This window comes from Bos indicus x Bos taurus, chromosome 8 (assembly GCF_003369695.1).
Source record: "Bos indicus x Bos taurus breed Angus x Brahman F1 hybrid chromosome 8, Bos_hybrid_MaternalHap_v2.0, whole genome shotgun sequence".
Lineage (NCBI taxonomy): Eukaryota > Metazoa > Chordata > Mammalia > Artiodactyla > Bovidae > Bos > Bos indicus x Bos taurus.
This window is the reverse complement of record NC_040083.1, coordinates 108797829-108819151: the sequence shown is the minus strand read 5'-3', so window position 1 is coordinate 108819151 and position 21323 is coordinate 108797829. Positions and strand designations below refer to the sequence as shown.

Sequence of the window (21323 nt, the reverse complement as noted above, 5' to 3'; positions counted from 1 at the left end):
GGATTAAAGTTAGAAAAATAAAAAAAGGAAACCAAAATAACACACTAGTTTTGAGACGATGAGAAATTTCTGAATCTTTCTGGTCTCTGCTTCGTCTCGCATTCAATGGGGATAATCAAGCCTTCTTCAGAGGCTTGTTTTGAGAGCTAAGTGAATCATGTACATTGTATTGAAATGACTTACTGGTGTTCCCTTTGTGGTTATTTTTCTTTAGTCACTTAGTCGTGTCCAACTCTTTGTGACCCCATGGACTATAGCCCACCAGGCTCCTCTGTCCATGGGATGGATTCTCCAGGCAAGAATACTGGAGTGGGTTGCCGTTTCCTTCTGCCTTGATGGATGTTAATTTCTCATTTCCTAAATAGGTATAAATCTGTGCCCTGTATATGTTAAAAGTAGCTCTGAGATCAAACGGGCTTGATGAAGCGTCATGAAATCTTGCTGGAATGCAAGGATGGAATGAGGAGAGTCTCAAGAGAGACGGTGCTTATCATCTCCAAAGTGACCATGCTTTTAAAGTCTGTGACTGCTTAACTCAGCACCTGCTTAAGCCCTCAGATGTCTGTCCCTTGCCTTCTTCTTTGGGTTCCATGATTGTCAGAGACAAGCAGCAGTTGTCACAGTCCTTTTAATTCATTCTTTTAAAAGCATCATGTGCAAGGAATAAAGCCATTGCACAAGAACCAGCAGAACCCTAGAGCTTCTATCCAAATGGATCCACCAGGAACCTTTCATCTGCTTTCATTAGTGACCTGTTGAAAACATTAAGCCAAGGGTCAGAGCTTTTGATGAGTAAATGCTGAAATTTAGGTTCAGATGGAAATGTAAGTGTTTTATTTATTTGCTCCACTGAGTAATAAGAATAGATTAGCCACAGGGAAGAACTCAGGGTCATTAACTCAGCAGAACACTATTTGTTTGTTGAACAATTATATTTTGAGCACCTGTAGAGCACTGGTCCCCATATTTGGCACCCCTTTCTGAGTCAGGGACATTCGGTGTGCTTCTGTGGGGGAAGCAGCATTTTCTTGCTCATCTGTGTATTCCTTGTGGCATTTGGTTTAGTGATTTGCATCCAATAGGTCAGTTTAAATGATCTGTGCCTTTTGCTCACGCTAGTCCCATTACCTGAAATACCTTCTTCTATTAAGTCCTTTTTTTGGTCTCCCTTCAGCTGGAAAATGTTAAACCTTTAGAGCCCAAGAAAAATCTCAGAACCCCTGAGAAGTCTTCTTGAACTGGCTGTGTTTGAGTTATTTTTTCCCTCTCTTTGTCCCAATCACATTTTATTCAGTTGTCTGATAAAATACAATCCATTGTTTTGCAGTTTGGGGTATATGACTTTATCTCCCTGCCAGCATATGGCTCCCTAAAGCCATGGACATTATTTTTTTTTTTTGATTGACAGCGGCCAGTGCAGAGTTTGTCATTCCACCCCCATCCCAGACCTCATGCTGCTCTTTCAATCAGTACTAATTTCCTTTTGCTCCCATATATATATATATTTTTCTTTTTAAAATTCTGTATCCACTCTCTGAGTTTATAAATACAAAATGGATAAACAACAAAGTCCTACTGTACAGCTCAGGGAACTATGCTTAATATCCTGTGATAAACCATGGTAGAAAAGAATATGAAAAAGAATGTATATATATATATATACATACACATATATATATATGAAAGTGCAGTCACTCAGTCGTGTCCGACTCTTTGCGACCCCATGGACAGTAGCCTGCATCAGGCTCCTCCATCCATGGGATTTTCTAGGCAAGAATACTGGAGTGGGTTGCCATTTCCTTCTCCAGGGAATCTTCCCGATCCAGGGATTGAACCCAGGTCTCCCGCATTGTAGACAGATGCTTTACCGTCTGAGCCACCAGGGAAGACCTATATATGTATGTGTGTGTATGTATATATATATATATATATATATATATATATATATAAATGTGTGTGTATATATATAAATGTGTGTGTATATATATAAATGTGTGTGTGTGACTGAATCACTTTGCTGTACAGTAAAAGTTAACAACAACATTGCAAGTCAACTATAGCTTCAATAAAATACATTTTATAAAATCCTCATCCTTCCATTGACTGCTTATCTCCCTGGTAGAATGAAAGGAGAAGCATTGACTACTGCTTTTTTCATCTTCTTTGCCAAGTACTCTACACTCTGTGCCTCCATTTATTCATGTCCCATGCATGCTTTATCTCTTTCAGTGAATCTTTCAGTTCCCATCAGGGCAATAAAAACTTTTAGCCTCCTCTGTATTCTCAAGTCCAATAGACATGTTAGGTCATTATGTTAGACAACTCTGTAGCTTTTCCAAACTTGAGAGTCTTCTGAAGTATTTCTGCTCCTCTCCTTGTTGGTATTATTGTCTCCTGATTCTCCCCTTCCCCTCTTACCATCCCTCCTTACTCTGCGTCATAGGATCCTTTCCTCTTCAGTCTGAGTAACTGTGAGTGTCACTCCACATTGGTTTCCATGACTGTCGACTCACACGTGTTCACGGGTATGCTCATCCAGTTCTAGAGCCCTAACTGTTGCAGGAAGGAGGACCCCTTCCAGGGCCCGAGAGTGTACTCTTGTCTAACTCTTGGAAAAGAGTTGTCCCAGGAGACACACGTGCTGATGAAACTAAGACATTATTGGGAAAGGACACCTGTGCGGAGGGCGGTAGGGTAGGGAGCCCAAGAGGACTGCGTCTCAGGTTTTGTGGAAATAGGATTCGTTTCTGGGTTTTTTGGCCAATTATTCTAACTCAAGGTCCTTCCTAGTGGTGCACGCATTGCTCAGCCGAATAAACGCCAGTGAGAAGGATTCTGGGAAGTGGTAGGCCATGTTTGCTCTTCCTGAACTCTTCTGGTTGGTGGTGGCTGATTAGTTTCGTGTTCCTTACTGGACCTCCTGTCATAAAATAACTGAGGTAAATGGGTACTGTGGTGCCTGGCCAGGGAGCGTGGGTTCAGTCAGTGTGCTTCCCCTAATATAACTACCCCTAGTTCACACTGATTAACAAATTTCCACCCCTAGTCCTGGCCTCTCTTCTGATTTGTACTGAACGATTCTACAGCCTACTGAATGTTCAACAGATACCTCAAACTCAACAAGTCCAAGAGGAAACTTTTCATTATTCACTCTAAATCCATTGATTTTTCACTACCACTTATTATCATGAATGACAATCATCAAGCTAATCATCAAACCAGTCTTAGGAGTCATCAGAGATACTGTTCTTTCCTCGCCCCACTCTCCCAGAGTCACTGTGCTGTGTGCTTAGTTGCTCAATCACGTCCAACCATTTGTGACCCCATGGACTGTACCCTGCCAGCCTCCTCTGTTCATGGGGATTCTCCAGGCAAGAATACTGGAGTGGGTATCCTATCCCTTCTCCAGAGGATCTTCCCTACCCAGGAATTGAACCGGGGTCTCCTGCATTGTGGGTAGATTCTTTACCAGCTGAGCTACCAGGGAAGCCCAAGAGTAGACTAGACTATTCGCTCAATCATGTCCGACTCTTTGCGACCCCATGGACTGTGGCCTACCAGGCTCCTCCGTCCATGGGATTCTCCAGGCAAGAATACTGGAGTGGGTTGCCATTTCCTTCTCCAGGGGATCTTCCCGACCCAGGGATAGAACCCAGGTCTCCCGCATTGCAGGCAGACGCTTTAACCTCTGAACCACCAGGGAATCCCTAAGGGAAGCCCAAATAGTTACCAAATCATACTAATTTTGCCTTTCAACATTTTTACCTTTCTGTATCTTAAGTACATTTTGTTTAGACCATGTCTTACTTGGACTATCATCGTACATACGTGCTAAGTCACTTCAGTTGTGTCTGACTCTTTGTGGATCAGATCCATCAGGCTCCTCTGTCCATGAGATTCTGCAGAGAAGACTACTGGAGTGGGTTGTCATGCACCCCTTCAGGGGATCTTCCCAACCCAGGGATTAAACTTGGTGTCTTTTATGTCTCCTGCATGGTAGGCAGGTTCTTTACCACTGGTGCCTCCTGGGAAGTCCAGACTATTAAAATAGCCTCCTTAGTTTTATCCTTGTCTCTTCTTAAACCTGTCCACCACCCCATCGAAAATGAAACTCTTAACATAGAATTCATCTGTTTAAAAGACTTCATTGGCTCACTGTGATCCCATAGGGCTAACCATAGCCTTTGATCTGTTCTGTTCATTTGTGCCTGTCATATGATTGGTTCCAGTTCCTAGGCAAGGGGAGAAGAATCTATGTCTTCAAGAAACTGGTTGTGCATAAAGATATGATTATTTTTTTAAAAAAAGATCTTAATTTTAGTTATTTTGCTTCATCTCCTGCCAGTTTTTGCTTAGAAATTGCCACTACAGTGACTTAAAAATGTTTGTATATTTTATGCTCACAACAAAATCCTTCATTCGTTTTACATGCTTCTCTCCTAGCCTGAAATATAAACCGCCCCCCCCCCCCGCCCCGCCCTCCCATTTAGTCACCTCACAAATGCCCCTCGATTTTCTTAATCTTCTCCTGGATGGCCTTTCCAGGAAGCAGTCTTGGATATCCTAGCCTGGGGCTCCATACTCCACAGAACACTGTTTTTGCCCTGTTACATTATTTTTAAATTATCCATTTTTTGTGTCCACTTCCTATTCTGCACTGTGAGAGCTAATTAAAATAGTAAGGATTCAACTAATATTTGTTGGATTTTACCAAACTGGCTTAGAAAAGACATTCCAAAATGTTAATTTCACTTTCCTTTTTGAAAGATCTCCTGCAGAGACTGCTGACAATTTTGAAGGAACACTTAAAAGGCAGCTTCCTTGAATTTAGATCTTCACATTTCCAAATGTGACTCCAAATAAAATATTTATTTAAAAAAATGCTGTACATAACTTACATTGTTAATTTAAAAAATGGTATTTATGAGCCCCCCCAAACAACAGGAATTCCACATATTTCTATTTTCTTCCAAGTTGTCATGGCCCTTTCCTAGATTCAGTATTTCCAGAAATTTACACCTCCATTGACTTATCGGTCATTCTGTTCATTAACGTATTTGTAATTAGTGTTGTGATTGTTTATGATTGTCAAAACAGGAATACTACAATCAAGGATGATGTGGGTCTTTAGCTTAATATATTAAAGCACCGAGTCGAAGAATTTAGATCTGGCTTAGGTTGAAGTTGTTGTTGTTCAGTCACTAAGTCACATCCTACTCTTTGCAGCCCCAAGACCACAGTGCACCATGTTTCCCTGTCTTTCACTATCTCCTGGACTTGCTCAAACTCATGGCCATTGAGTTGATGAAGCTATCCAACCATCTCATCTTCTGTCATCCCCTTTTCTTCCTGCCTTCAATCTTTCCCAGCCTCAAGGTCTTTTCCAGTGACTCAGCTCTTTGCATCCAGTGGCCAGAATATTGGAGCTTCAACTTCAGCATCAGTCCTTCCAATGAATATTCAGGGCTGATTTCCTTTAGAATTGACTGGTTTGAACTCCTTGCTGTCCAAGGAACTCGTGAGAGTCCTCTCGAGCACCACAATTCAAAAGCATCAATTCTTCAGTGCTCAGCCTTCTTTATGTTCCAACTCTTACATCCATACATGCCTACTGTCAAAACCATAACTTAGTCAGCAAAGTGATGTCTCTGTGTTTTAATACGCTGTCTAGGTTTGTCATAGCTTTCCTTCCAAGGAGCAAGCATCTTTTAATATCATGGCTGCAGTCATTGTCTGCAGTGATTTTGGAGACCAAGAAAAATAGAATCTGTCACTGTTTCCACTTTTTCACGTCTATTTGCCATGAAGTGATGGGACCGGATGCCATGATCTTTATTTCTTAAATGTTGAGTTTTAAACCAACTTTTTCATTCTCTTCTTCCTCCCTTATTAAGAGGCTCTTCACTTTCTGCCATTAGAGTGGTATCATCTGCATATCTGAGATTCTTGATATTTCTCTTGGCAATCTTGATTCCAGCTTGTGATTCATCCAGCTCAGCATGTGTACTGGATTCTGAGTATACAGCTCAGTATGATGTACTCTGCATATAACTTAAATAAGCAGGATGACAATATACAACTGTGATGTACTCCATAAGTTGAAGTTAAATTCTGCCTTTTTAAATAATTTGGCAATGCAAAAATAACTGTATTTGTTTTAGGAAGAGTCAGCATTTTATCATCTGCACAATAGAAATAATGTTATCTATCTCATAGGATAATTTTGTGGATTTAATGCCATGGAGAACATGAAACAATCTGGTGTAATATCTATCGGCAGCATATACTAGGTGCATAGCAGTCATTCACTCACCCTTACTCAGGCATTTAAGTGTAAGGTGAAGCATGAGTACCCATTGTCAAAGTGGGCACTGGGAATGGACATTGTAAGAATCAGGAACAGAATAAGCAAAGGTAGTGAAACGTGATGATTTATAGTGTAGTCAGTCAGTGCAGTCAGGGAGAGCATCTGGAGAACAGGGTGTTTTGAGGGTGGGAAGTGGAAAAGTTAAGTAGAAAAACTGAGTGTATAGAAGATCCAGCTTGGAGACATTAAGTGCAAGACTAGGGGGCCAGGCAATCAGCAGGGAACTGTTGAGTCTGTCACATTAGGGGCGTGTCACAGTCATATGTGCATATGGGAAGATCACTCTGCTGACTAGAGTGGTGCTTAGGATGGAGGTGCAAGAGATACACGAAACAGGAAGTCCAGTAGGAAGGTGGGTAGGACCGTCCAAGTGAGAGAGCCATGTTCAGATGACAGATAGCAAGAGAGGATGGGTTTCTAAAGTATGCAATGAGAAGGAGGAGTACAGGATCACACCGAGGCCTACAGAGAAGCCAGAAGGATAGGATTGTCAAAAGAAGCGGATGAATATAAAACAAAAGGAAACTGACTGGACGTGGAGATGGCAGCGATGGCGGTCTCGGTGGCGGAGGTGGTTGAGTCAGGTGAGGAGGAATTTAGGAAAAGTCTCAGCCTTCTCACAGACTTGGTTTGGGAGACTGCTTCACTTCATTGTGGATCATGAGAGGAGGAGATGGGAGAGAGGGATGATGGTTTTATTTGGGATACTTTGAAAAGTCTATGGGATTTCCTAGAGATATAGATTCGGAGAAGGCAATGGCACCCCACTCCAGTACTCTTGCCTGGAAACTCCCATGGACGGAAGAGCCTGGTAGGCTGCAGTCCATGGGCTCGCAAAGAGTTGGACACGACTGCGCGACTTCACTTTCACTTTTCACTTTCCTGCATTGGAGAAGGAAATGGCAACCCACTCCAGTGTTCTTGCCTGGAGAATCCCAGGGACGGGGGAGCCTGGTGGGCTGCCATCTATGGGGTCACACAGAGTCGGACATGACTGAAGCGACTTAGCAGCAGCAGCAGAGATATAGATTATGCAGTTGAAAATAATAATATAAAATATGCAAGTTATGCATTTACTCCAGTGGTTTCTGGCTTAAAAAAAAAAAAAAGTGTCTATTTTCCGCCATCCTGGGTCCTCGTTGCTGGGTGGCCTGGTTGCGGCGAGCGGGGGCTGCTCTTCTCGGCTCTGCTGGGGCTTCTCAGTGCAGTGGCATCCTTGCTGCAGAGCTCGGGCTCTGGAGCATGCGGGCTTCCACAGGTGCAGCTCCCGGGCTCAAGACTTGTGGCTCTGCAGCTTGTGGAATCTTCTCAGACCACAGGTCAAACTCATGTCTCTTGCATTAGCAAGCCAGTTCTCTCCCTCTGAGCCACCAGTTAAGCCCCAGACAACATAATTCTAAACTTGGTATCACGAGGCACAGATAAATGCCAGGGCATCCCAATTCACGGAAAGTGAAGGAAAAGACAGAGCCCAGCTTCTTCATGTGGTAGGGCTCCCGTTCTTCATTCCAGTATCACCGATGATTTGTGACTGTCTGATAGTTGGACTGATGTTGAAAGTAGATAACAAACACATCACTAGAAGTTCTGTTTGTTTTTTTTTCCCTAACTGGAGTTCATTGGAGTTTTACATTGAGTTGAGCATTGAGTTACGTGTTTTAATACATGAAATCTTTACTTTTGGCCAAACAGGATTCATAGAGTAAAATCAGGAGAAACAAACAAGCAAAAAAAATCTTAATTCTTGTCTCATCCTGTTTAAACTTACTTTTATTAGGTGTCCTCTGATATTTGGATGAAAGTTAAGGCAGGTCCATGATTTTTCCAAATTATGTTCAGTGTTTTTTCTACTCAGTTCTACTTCTCATATACAGTCTCAGTTCAGTAACTGAAGTTTCCATTTCAGTGTATTACAACAAATAAATCTAATTTTATTTAAAATGGAAACTTTGCCTTCCTCCCAGTCTCTCCTGTCTTCTTCCAACTCATGATTCTGTCTTGTGCCCTCCGTCTTGTCAGCCTTGATCTTAGTTTCTTTACAGTGAGGGTTTTGGTCAAAGATGGAGAGATAAGGAGGTTGCAGGAGTCTTCCTTGCCTAGTACTTTTTTGACAGCTTAGCATCAGTTCTCTGAGGACTTAGCAGGTGTTTGGTGCTAACTTTTTGAACTTTCAGCGTTTGTGAGAGAATATTTGGAGCTTTCTTTCTTCCCTGAGATCTCTCACTGGTGATTCTTTTGATGAAGGAAAATGCACATCTCTTCAGCTGCTTGCTGACCACTCAGTCCTTGGACCCTTGATAAATGTCAGGGCAATTCCAGTTTCCTCTTGCTGATGTCACCTGGAAAAAAAAAAAAAGCGCAACCTTGAAACAAGAGTTTTATTTTATTTGATGTACAAAATGATGACTTAAGCCTGCCTTGCAGCCTCTCAGCTCTGAGAGACCACTCCAAAGAGATAAGAGTGGAGCCAGGAAATATAGGAGTTTTTGTAACAGAGGTCAGGTGGTTGGAACTTCAAAAGATTCCTGTTAATTAAAAAAAAAACACACAGACATTGCAAGTTAATGAGTTGAACACTTCTCTGTGCATGGGAAGATGCAAGAGTCTGGGCTTATTGAGATCACCCCTTTTACACACACCTTCGCTACCTAGGGCCAGTGTTCTGTTCCGCTCCCATACTGAGTCCCTCTGGGTACACAGTCGGGGGTGGCTGCAGTGGTGAGAGCTTGGTCGAGGGCACCCTGTTTGTCTCTGGTGTTTCCAGTGTTTCCTTGGCTCTCAGTATGGGTTGGAGGGCGGGGGCTGTAGTGGCTTGACGGTTGAGCCTCCTTTGTTTCCTGATAATGGCAGGCAGCATTTTCCCTTCACACTGGCACGCCCTTTCCCTCCACTGTGGGGGCTGGCCTCCTGTTGCATGTGGCCCACTCCCGATGATGGGGGACACATGCTCTACGTGCAGTCTCTACTCTGCCACCAGATTTCAGCCCTCTCTTGAGTGTCCCCCTGCAGAATTCTGTCTTTAGATTTCTGCAGTGTGAGACAGACACCCATCTGCCATATTCCTCCAAGCTCCTGGGACAGTTGTCATGTTCTTTGTGGGGTCTTGCTGAAGCTTGAGGTCCAGGGCTTCTCCCGATTCTCCCCTGGACCTGTGTGGGGTGAGTAAGGGGCCGTTCTCCCCCCGACTCCACTGGTGGTTCCAGCACCTCACTCTGGGTCATCCTGTGGGTGAGAAGTTACGAATCTCCACAAGTGCGTTTGGCTACCTTTTTTATAAGTCCTGGATAGTGGTCATGCACTCTCTTTAGAATACAATAGCTATTATCTTGGTCTTGGCTCAAACCTAGACTAAAATAATTGTATTTGAAGTCCTCTTTAATTCTTATCTGAACCCTGCAAGGCACTCATCCTCCTGTTACTGCCCGGATTTTACAGGTGAGGAAACCCGAGGTGATGGGGTTCATTCATGTGCTCAAGGTCACCCAGCTTTGAAGGTTTGTACCTCCTGGAGATGCCTCATCCGAAAGCTCCTCAGGTTGACCCAGGCTCAGGAGGCAGGCAGTGTGGCTGATCTCTGATTTGGTCATCAGCCTCGGGGCCCCCAGGATGGGGGATGGAGCTGGCCTTCCCTTCTATCCTCTGGCCCCGCGTGTGGGCCCCTGTCCAGCAGCCATTGCTGTAGAAAGCTCCAGAGGAGGAGCTGGTGACGGTGCTGCTGGAAGGCTCTGCTCCCCCCGTCTGCCTCCTGCGCCTGTGCTCCTCAGATGTAAATAATTTACCACAGCCACGATCAGAGGACGTGCTCTGTGTGGGGTGAGCTGTTCCTCAGTGACACTGCAGGCTTATATACAGCAGGGCTCAGGTGAGGGCCCTGCGAGCTTCAGCCCCATCAGCAGCTCTGCACCAACCCTGGTGCCTCACAGCAGCCAGATTGTGACTCGCAGAAGGTCACGGGCAGGTCAAGGACAGAGCTCAAAAACAGAACCAGCCTCTCTTTCCCAGGCTCTGCAACCCCGTGGCAGGATGTTCCTTTTATGAATGCTGGAGAAACAGCAGCGCTGAACTGCATGGTGACGGGCTACCCGGGGCTGTCCCTGGGACATGAGGATGGAGAGATGTGGCTCTGAGCAGGGGGAGTTTTTATTTCAAATAAAACGAAATGTCTGTTTGTTTATTTTGAGGGGAGGGGGCAAGTGCTCAACCAGTGATGGGGGGAGTGAACTGAGTTCTCCAAATTTTAATAAAACAAGGAGAAGGAATCTTTAAGAAATGATACAAGTGAACTTATATATAAAACAGAAATAGACCCCCAGACAGAAAAGGAATTTATGGTTCCTAGAGGAGAAGGGGAGAGCATAGATTAGGAGTTCGGGATTAGCATATCACTCTACTATGTATAAAATAGATAACAAACAAGGACCCACTTAAAGCCCAGGGAACTATCATCAATATCTTCTAGTAACCAACAAGGGAAAACAACCTGAAAAAATACGTGTATCAGTTCAGTTTGGTTCAGTCGCTCAGTCGCGTCTGACTCTTTGTGACCCCATGGACTGCAGCACGCCAGGCTTCCCAGTCTACCACCAACTCCTGGAGCTTGCTCAGACTCGTGTCCATCGAGTCGGTGATGCCATCCAACCATCTCATCCTCTGTCATCCCCTTCTCCTCCTGCCTTCAATCTTTCCCCAAATCAGGGTCTTTTCCCATGAGTCAGTTCTTTGCATCAGGTGGCCAAAGTATTAGAGCTTTAGCTTCAGCATCAGTCTTTCCAATGAATATTCAGGCCTGATTTCCTTTAGGATTGACTGGTTTTATCTCCATACATACATATATATGTGTGTGTGTGTGTGTGTGTGTGTTTAACTGAATCAATTTGTTGTACACCTGAAACTAACACAACATTGTAAATCAAGTATACTTCAAATAAAAAAAAGATAAAAAACAAGCAGATGGATGAGAGTGACCTTCTTAGGTAGTGTCACAGAGCAGAAAAGGCTTGTTTGAGCCCTGTCCTGTCCATTAAAAATAAAACACCATCCATATGTGTAATTTTAAGATTTTTGCAACCACATTAAATAATTAAAAAGAAAGAGGTGAAATAAACTTTAATAATATATTGTATTTACTATTATACATCCAAAATAGTACTATTTCAACATATGACTGGGCTTCCCTGGTGGCTCAGCTGGTAAAGAATCTGTCTGCAATGTGGGAGACCTGGGTTTGATCCCTAGGTTCTGAAGATCCCCTAGAGAAGGGACAGGCTACCCACTCTGGTATTCTGGCCTGGAGAATTCCATGGACTGTATAGTCATTGGATCGTAAAGAGTCGGACACAACTGAGTGACTTTCACTTTCAACATATAACCATTATAAAATATCGGTGAGTCATTGTGCATCCTGTTCCTCTAAGTCTTTGAGACCTGGTAGGTGTGTATTTATATTTACAGCACATCCCGATTTGGAAGAGCCACATTTTACCTGCTTGATAGCTGCACATGGTCAGTGGCCTCCAAGCTGGACAGCAGGTTGCTTGTCCAACTGGCCAGCTTTGTGGTGTTGGGCCAGTTACTTACGCCTCTTGGACCTCAGTGTTCCCTCTCCCCATATTAAAACTGGGAATCACAGCCTCTCACCGTGTTGCAATGAGGTCACGTGTGTAATGCAACGAGTACATGTTGCTGGCACACAGTAAACGCTCAGTTAATAACAGGTGATTGCCTCCTCAAACTGACCTGCATCCCAATTAAATTCTAAGCTCCCTACAGGAGACTGGAAGACAACTTGGTCTCTGCAAACCATTGCTGACCTCCTCTCTTTCCTTTCCTTCCACTGACTTTTCTTTTCCCTGAGGTTCTGCCTCCCTCACTCCTTCACTTTCTTCAGGTCACGGTCAGAACGACTTCATCGAGCAGCTTTTCCTCAACACCGTGTATGGAAAGCAGTAGCCTCACTGCCCATCCCATCTTAGCTGCCTTCGTTTTTTTTTTTTTTAATTTTGAGTGTGATTTTTATTTATTTATTTATTTTGTTTAGGGCAAATGGTTTTATTTTACTTTATTTTTAATATAAATTTATTTATTTTAATTGGAGGCTAATTACTTTACAATATTGTATTGGTTTTGCCATACATCAACATGGATCCCCCACAGGTGTACATGTGTTCCCCAGAGCTCTCCACTCCACCACGTGTACAGTCATTGCCTGTTTGTTTGCTTCTCCCAACTGAGTATTAAAGAAGCTCTGCTTGCTATTTAATTTCCAGCTAAATATGTTAATGGATGAATGAATGAATATGTTGAACATCCACAATGCTTTGCCCTCAGTGTGTAGCTTAAAAATGAAATACAGTCCTTGCTTGATGAGAGATGCAGAGGGAGATACAGGTGACTGCAGGCCCTCCATCAGCCCTAAAATCTCCCTGAAGCCTCTGCCACCCTGCATGCTACCCTGGGCACACACCCCGTCACTCTGCCCTCTCCCACCTCTGAGACTTTTTGTATGTTGCCTGCTCTGCTAGAATTCTCTTTTCCTCATCTCTTCTTACCAAAACCTCACATCAGTGAGTGAGTGAAAGTCGCTCAGTCACATCTGACTCTTTGCTTTGTGACCCCATAGACTATATAGTCCATGGAATTCTCCTGGCCAGAATACTGGAGTGGGTAGCCTTTTCCTTCTCTAGGGGATCTTCCCAGCCCAGGGATCAAACCCAGGTCTCCTGCATTGAAGGTGGATTCTTTATCAACTGAGCCACAAACCAACTCAAGTACCACCTCCCCTTCAGGATTCTTTCCAGATCTCTTGATTGAAAATATCTCTGGCCTCTACTCTTCCACTGGACATTTTCTGTGCTTATAGTATTGATGATAGCATATTTCATATTAGAATTCTTCAGGTCTGTTTGTGACTTTGCAGACTATTTTGAATCTCTAGAGGGCATGATCTGATTTTACCTGTGTGTGGGGAGGGTAGCTGGAATCAAGATTGCTGGGAGAAATATCAATAACCTCAGATATGCAGATGACACCACCCTTATGGCAGCAAGTGAAGAGGAACTAAAAAGCCTCTTGATGAAAGTGAAAGTGGAGAGTGAAAAAGTTGGCTTAAAGCTCAACATTCAGAAAACAAAGATCATGGCATCCGGTCCCATCACTTCATGGGAAATAGATGGGGAAACAGTGGAAACAGTGTCAGACTTTATTTTTTTGGGCTCCAAAATCACTGCAGATGGTGACTGCAGCCATGAAATTAAAAGACACTTACTCCTTAAAAGGAAAGTTATGACCAATCTAGATAGCATATTCAAAAGCAGAGACATTACTTTGCCAACAAAGGTCCATCTAGTCAAGGCTATGGTTTTTCCAGTGGTCATGTATGGATGTGAGAGTTGGACTGTGAAGAAGGCTGAGTGCCGAAGAATTGATGCTTTTGAACTGTGGTGTTGGAGAAGACTCTTGAGAGTCCCTTGGCCTGCAAGGAGATCCAACCAGTCCATTCTGAAGGAGATCAGCCCTGGGATTTCTTTGGAAGGACTGATGCTAAAGCTGAAACTCCAGTACTTTGGGCACCTCATGGGAAGAGTTGACTCATTGGAAAAGACTCTGATGCTGGGAGGGATTGGGGGCAAGAGGAGAAGGGGACGACAGAGGATGAGATGGCTGGATGGCATCACTTACTCGATGGATGTGAGTCTGAGTGAACTCCGGGAGTTGGTGATGGACAGGGAGGCCTGGCATGCTGAGATTCATGGGGTCGCAAAGAGTTGGAAACGACTGAGCGACTGATCTGATTTGATCTGATCTGATCTGGGGAGGGTAGGGATATATTGGAAACTGCACATACTTGTAATCAGATATATTAATACATGAGTTAGATTCCTGAAAAACAGAACTTGTGAGCTTATTAAAGCTATTTAATGTCTCCAAGTCCCAAGGAGCTCATTTGTTAATGGGAGAGCTGTACCCATCTCTTGAGAATCACTTGGACTGCAAAGAGATCAAACCAGTCATTCCTAAAGGAATTCAACCCTGAACATTCATTGGAAGGACTGTTGGTAAAACTGAATTTCCAATACTTTGGCCACCTGATGTGAAGAGCTGACTCATTGGAAAAGACTCTGATTCTGGGAAAGATTGAAGGCAAAAGGAGAAGAGGGTAGCAGAGGATGAGATGGTTAGATAGCATTTCCAACTCAGTGGACATGGACTTGGGCAAACTTCTGAAGACAGAGAGGAACAGAGGAACTTGGCATGCTACAGTCCATGAGGTCACAGAGTTGGACACAGCTTACTAACTGAAGGACAACAACAACATCCATCTCAAGGAAGAAACCTTTGTTAACCTCTAGTCTGTACTGAATGCTTTAGCTACTGCCAAGATAACAGACATTTTTTTTTTTAGATCCAAGTACACAATAGATGCTCCATAAATATCAAACTTGGGGCCCTTATATTAACCCAAGTCTCTAATACAGTTGATGCTAATTCGGGCTTATTTACAGAATAAGAATCACTGTGTCTGTCATGAGTCTGTCATGATAAGACAATATTTAAGTAGCACACATACTAATCTTGCCCTTAGCTAATAAAACGTCCATTTCTATTCAAATGCACCTTCTAGAAACTTTCGTTATCATTTTTAGAGTTCTGTGAATTATCGTGATTTTTCTGAGTCAACAGAAAGATACTCAGACTTCTTCTACAAAGCACTCACCTGTGCTTGCGGAGATGTAGATTGTACCATAGTCCCCACCTACAAAGAAGGTTCAGACAGCTACTGAATGGTCTCGGCTCACCATCCTGCCAAGACAACGTGGCAGCGTGAAAACCAGGAGCCGGAAGACAGGAGTCTGGCCCAGTCAGCCACTCAGTGGTGATCTTGTAAGGAGTTGGGCTAGAGCAGGATCTATCAACATCTGCACTGCTGACATTTTCGGTGTGGTTTTCTTTGTGGTGGCGGGAGGGGCTGTAGGATGTTTATCAGCCCCTGGCTTTTACCTGCCAGGCACCAGGAGTATCCCCTCCGTTGTGACAATCGAAGATGTCCCCTATGGGACAAAAGGCTGCCAGAAGGGAAGCATTGGATTAGATCATCCCAATTTCTGTAAATTCTAGGACTTGGGGCTGAGGTCTTGCACACACACGCACACACATATACACATGCTGCTATTTCCTTGTCTAGCCTTGTTTCACTTTTAAAAGCTGCAATGTTCTGAATCTTGTTTCCTTGCAAACAGTCTAACAGCCAGGCATTCTCATTGGTGCCCACCCCGCACCCATTCACAACAGAAGCCATGCAGAAGCGCTGGATGGGTGACATGCTGTGATTTCAGCGTGTTGTAGCTCCCTGCCGGGATTTCTGAACAATCACCTCCACCCCCTGCTTGCCACTCAGGTGGGCTCCAGCAGACAGTTTTGGCAGCTGGAGCCGTTATAGTTCTGCACTCCACATGGACGGCTTTGTTTTAGGTTCTGAACAAAACTTGCGGCCACAGCTTCTGCCAGCCCACTCATCTGCTCACAGGCCTCTCTCCTTTGCCCCTGACAGCTGGGGCCTGTGATGCCAAGTAGACTTCTGTAGCTACTCATAATAGAATGGCGCAATCAGACTATAGAGGGTCGTAGCCAATTGGATCGGAAATTCACATCTTTCTCCTTTTGCTTTTCTCTCTTTCTTAGCTTGACTTTCTTCCCATTTTCAGCTGGAAGAGTAGACCAAGAAGGGATCCTATTTCTTCATGTTTTTACATGGTTTTCCACTCGATAAAATGGTTTTGTCCTGGCAAGGTTTTTAAATGGTAGACATAAAAATCTGAGATCTAGATAGAGGCTGTGACTGTCCAGAGTCCCACAGCCAGCCTTGTGTAGAAACAGTCTTTTAAAGATTCTTGCTGGTTAAAGACTCGCAACCCCATGAGCAAGACGATGGACACAGAGACAAATCAGTACAATAAAAGATAGTAAATACTAACATACTGTTATATAAGTGAACAACAGGAGCTGAAGGAAAGGAACAGCTAACAGCTTTTGAGAGGGATAGAAAAAGGAATGACCCTTGAGGACCTGGCCTCAGCTGGGTAGTAAAGAATAAATAGGACTTGACGTGGCAGGGGAGGCCACGGGAGCAAAGATGCTCCAGCAGGGGGTAGCCGGACATAGTCAACATTAGTGTTTATCATCACCCGTGTCTTCGTCATCACTGATGCCATTTGTTGAGCACTTTCTAAAAAAAGTCAGGCGCTGCATGGGGCACTTGACGTAAATGGCGTCATTTCATTTTCACGCTAGTTCTGGATACAAGTGCTATTGCTGACTACATTTTATAGACTGAGACACTGAGGCTCAGAGAAGTGAAGGCACTTGCCTGAATATACACTGTTTATAACTGGCAGAACCTGCACTCCAAGCTGCCTTTCAGTGTAGAGTAAGATGAGCTCTTCTAGGATAAGTGGGGTGAAGGACACAGACAGCATAATGTCAAGCCAGCAGGTAGAATGGTGATGTGACCATAAAAACAAAACTCGTAAATTTGCCCAAGTCCAGGCATGGTCTAGTGGTTCCTCTTCCTTTCTCCCTACAAGGAGCCCCTACCTAAGTCCTCCCTTAAGCATTTCTCCAACATGGTGCCCCTGTGCTGTGCTCAGTTCAGTTCAGTCACTCAGTCGTGTCCGACTCTTTGCGACCCCATGAATCTCAGCACGCCAGGCCTCCCTGTCCATCACCAACACCCAGAGTTCACTCAGACTCACATCCATCAAGTAAGTGATGCCATCCAGCCATCTCATCTTCTGTTGTCCCCTTCTCCTCCTGCCCCCAATCCCTCCCAGCATCAGAGTCTTTTCTAATGAGTTAACTCTTCTCATGAGGTGCCCTAAGTACTGGAGTTTCAGCTTTAGCATCATTCCTTCCAAAGAACACCCAGGGCTGATCTCCTTTAGAATGGACTGGTTGGATCTCCTTGCAGGCCAAGGGACTCTCAAGAGTCTTCTCCAACACCACAGTTCAAAAGCATCAATTCTTCGGCACTCAGCCTTCTTCACAGTCCAACTCTCATATCCATACATGACCACTGGAAAAACCATAGCCTTGACTAGATGGACCTTTGTTGGCAAAGTAATGTATCTGCTTTTGAATATGCTATCTAGGTTGGTCATAACTTTCCTTTCAAGGAGTAAGCGTCTTTTAATTTCATGGCTGCAGTCACCATCTGCAGTGATTTTGGAGCCCCAAAAAATAAAGTCTGACACTGTTTCCACTGTTTCCCCATCTATTTCCCATGAAGTGATGGGACCAGATGCCATGATCTTTGTTTTCTGAATGTTGAGTTTTAAGCCAAATTTTCACTCTCCTCTTTCACCTTCATAAAGAGGCTTTTTAGTTCTTCACTTTCTGCCATAAGGGTGGTGTCATCTGCATATCTGAGGTTATTGATATTTCTCCTGGCAGTCTTGATTCCAGCTTGTGCTTCTTCCAGCCTGTGCTACCACCCAAAAAAGAGGTGGCAAGACCCCACTAGTTCCTTGGCCTTTTGTTCCCCTTCTGAACACAAGATAACCTTGACGCTCAGAGACACTGACAGGTGGATTCTCTGGCTATGCTTCTTTGGGGTGAAGGAGACATTCCACTGAGCACTGTAGAAGGGATTCTGATGAGCTCTATAAACTCTCCATGTGTAAGGTATCCATCCTGGATAGCCGTGATCATGATGCATCCCAAGACTTTGTGCAGTCCGTCAACTGATGATGCGAAAGCAAAGCATGTGTTCACTGGGTGCATGTCTGTGGGAGAGGAGAGAAATGTGTTCCCGCTTACTGAGTCCCTGCTATGAGATTCAGGCTGTTTGTGAAGACAGCGGGCGGGGCAGATACTGAAGTTCCATCTCCAAGTCCCCTCCTGGCTGGAGGAAACTCTTTCTGCAGTTTTTCATTTCACTCTTGCTGTCAACCCATACACCTTGAATACCTTCGATGTGCCAGGTGCCAAGTTACAGATGCTTAAGCCCGGCCTCCATTTTACAGATGAGGAAACTGCATATCTAAGAGGCTAAGCAGTTTGTACATGTTCGTACATGTCCACACCACATGTGAACAGCAAATCAGGAGTGCGAGCCCAGATGTCCGTAGATGCCACACTCTTAAGCAGAAACTGCACTGATCTTCATAAACCCTGACCCAGTCTTCCGATGTGAAGTATTATGATGAAAGTATGTTAAAAGCATTAAAAAATCTTTTCCTTTGTCTCTCTCTCTCTTGTCTGTATCTTTTTGCTTCCCCTCCCCACCTTTCCTCTCCCTCTCTCTTCCTCTTTCTTTCTCTTTTCTATTCCTTTCTTCACAGGACTCCACAGAATGGAGCAAGAATGAGAGGAAAAAGGCCGGCAGAAAAGCATGAACTGGAGGTTTGTTGAGCTCCTCTACTTCCTGTTTGTATGGGGCCGAATCTCAGTGCAGCCCTCCCACCAGGAACCAGCTGCAACAGACCAACATGTCTCCAAGGAATTTGATTGGCTTATTTCAGACAGGGGGCCTTTCCACCACTCCAGGAGCTACCTGTCCTTTGTGGAAAGACACCGTCAAGGATTTACAACCAGATATAAAATATACAGGTAAGAGCTGGGCTGAGCTCACCCTTGCCTTTCTTTCATTGAGCGCTTTGGGGGGTTATGCTTTGGCATGGGCCTTGTGGTGTGGAGGAGTATCTGGGCCAAGACTGCTAAATACTTGCTCATTGTGTATTAATTTATTTATTTTTCTATTTATTCATTTATCTGTTTTATTACAATGTGCAAGGGATTGTCAGGGACGAGTAAGAGTAGTATATTTTTGAGTACTGCATGTGTGCTGGGCCTAGTGCTTAGCACTTGGTAGGCATCCTCTCATTTAAACCTTACAGCACCATCAGAGAGACCACCTGTGTATCTTCTCCACCTTATATAGAAGGGGTACCTGGGCTTTCACTGGGTGAAATCACTTCTCCAAAGTCACACAGTGAGTGGTAGGACTAGGGTTCAAGCCCTAGTTTGTGTGTCTCCATAGTCACAGATGGTAATTTTAGTCAGTTACATCAGGCGTAGGCTGCGGTGTTTTACAGATACTAGTAATATACCAGATATCTTACCCAAACATATTCATACATTTGGAAACAAATAGGGACACTCAGTGAATAACTCTTTCTTGAGCAAGTCTGAACTGGTCTTTGGCCTGTTGGAATCCTACTCATTCCCAAAGGACTTAGCCCAAAGTTCTTCTTCTTTGAAACCATCGTATAGACGCTCCGCATTCCACTTGAGCAGTCTTTCTTTGATGTTTCCATAGCTCTCTATGCTTATGCCTCTTTAGTTGTCAACCATTTGGAGTTGGAGTGCATTCTTGTATTTCTTTCTCACCTAACTGGAAACTTCATGAGGCCAGGACTTACATATAATTCATTTCTGGATCCCCAGAGTGATTTTTTTTTTTTTTCTGCCTTGTATCATAAGCACACAAAAAAATGTGGTGGACTGAAATAAATTGAAGAGTGCAGAGAACTCTCTAGAGCTGGAGTCTTTAAGATTAAGGAAGAAAGGCAGGGTCTAACACTTCTGGGCCACTTCAAGCAGGAGACCGAGGACGCGTGTGTGGTGGAGGAAAGATGCTTACCTGCAGCTGGGAAGCCCTGAACTCAGGCCTTGTGTCCACTGTGTATTTGACATGAGCGTGGGCACGTCTCCTTTGAGCATCATGCGTCATGGGTGATTCATGAATCTGCCACCAGCTGCAGATGGCTGTGACTCTGTGCTGAATATTCAAATCTGCTTTCAAAGTTGGCCTTAGCGAGAGGACGTTTACATCTGCCCCCGCGTTTAGATTTCACCTATGCTTTTATTTGGATTCCACTGCTCAAACAAAAGTCTGCAGTCATCCAATGAGCTGGTTTCTAAGATGCTTTCCGAAAGCTCTGAAATTAAACATATAAGATTGAACCAAGGTCACGTGGTTAATTAAATGATGGAGTTTAAATCCAGAAGTCAGGCCCCTGGTCATCTAGTTATTTCTTTCTTCCTTTATTTAATCCTCACATAATTAATAAGCACCAGCTAGAGGCTCAGAAACTGTGTTTAAGGTGGATGACACAGTGGTGAGTAAAGCAAACATGGGCCGTGCGCTCAAAAGAGCATTTTAATTAGACACACGAACACACACACACACACACACACACACACACACACACACACACACAGTATAAGTGCTGCAAAAGAAAAAGGGCAGGATAGGCATGTTTGGGGGATGATAAACAACGGTTTGGGCGACTATTATGTGCAAAGATTGGGTGAGGCTCCTCTTGTAATCTTCACCTGGACACACATGCAGATAGACACCCAGAGGTCCGTGTGCTCTTCTAGATCAGGTTTAGACCAGAACAAAACCAGCCCAGACGTGCTCACTGGGGCTGTTGCCAATTGACGTTTTCTCTTCACTGCTTTGTTGAGACACTAAAGTACGTTCGCAGGTGATTCCCAGTGTCTCCCCGTGTGCTAACATGGATACCGCACATTAGAAACCTGATGTTTGCATCATGAAAGAAAGACTTTTCTTCCAGCTTGTGCCGTCTTGTCTGAGGCTACAGAGCCAGCCTCTCTGAAATGTCCTAGACCTCAAGCTTTGTCAAGTCCGCCAGACCCTAGAATCCAGGCTAGAACCCAGGGTGACCTGAGAGCTTCTCCTCACTTAAACATGAGGAGAAGGGTTAAGGCCATCTGCATCCTCATGCATATGCAGACAGAGGGTAACTTCAGCCCATGGCGTCCTGGTGGGGAGTCAGCGCCACTGGCAGTGATGAGAGCCTTTCAAATTAAATCTCAGCAGAAGTCCTCTCTCCCGTGGCTGCACAAGCTGAGCTATGATCTGTGCACACACGGTTGTTTGGGTGCACAAGGTTCCTGCTCTGTCACTCTAAGCCTGAGCTGACACGTGGAGGCT

At 44.2% G+C, this 21323-nt stretch overlaps 1 protein-coding gene across 1 annotated transcript in view; it reads left to right on the top strand.

Moving 5' to 3' along the window:
• The window catches only part of BRINP1 (BMP/retinoic acid inducible neural specific 1), a 198869-nt gene that overhangs the window by 37187 nt on the left and 140359 nt on the right, over positions 1-21323 (top strand). The window contains exon 2 of the mRNA XM_027550652.1: positions 18703-18970. Coding sequence (XP_027406453.1) covers positions 18753-18970 — 218 coding nt within the window. The 5' untranslated portion in view covers positions 18703-18752. The remainder of the gene's footprint in view (positions 1-18702; positions 18971-21323) is intronic.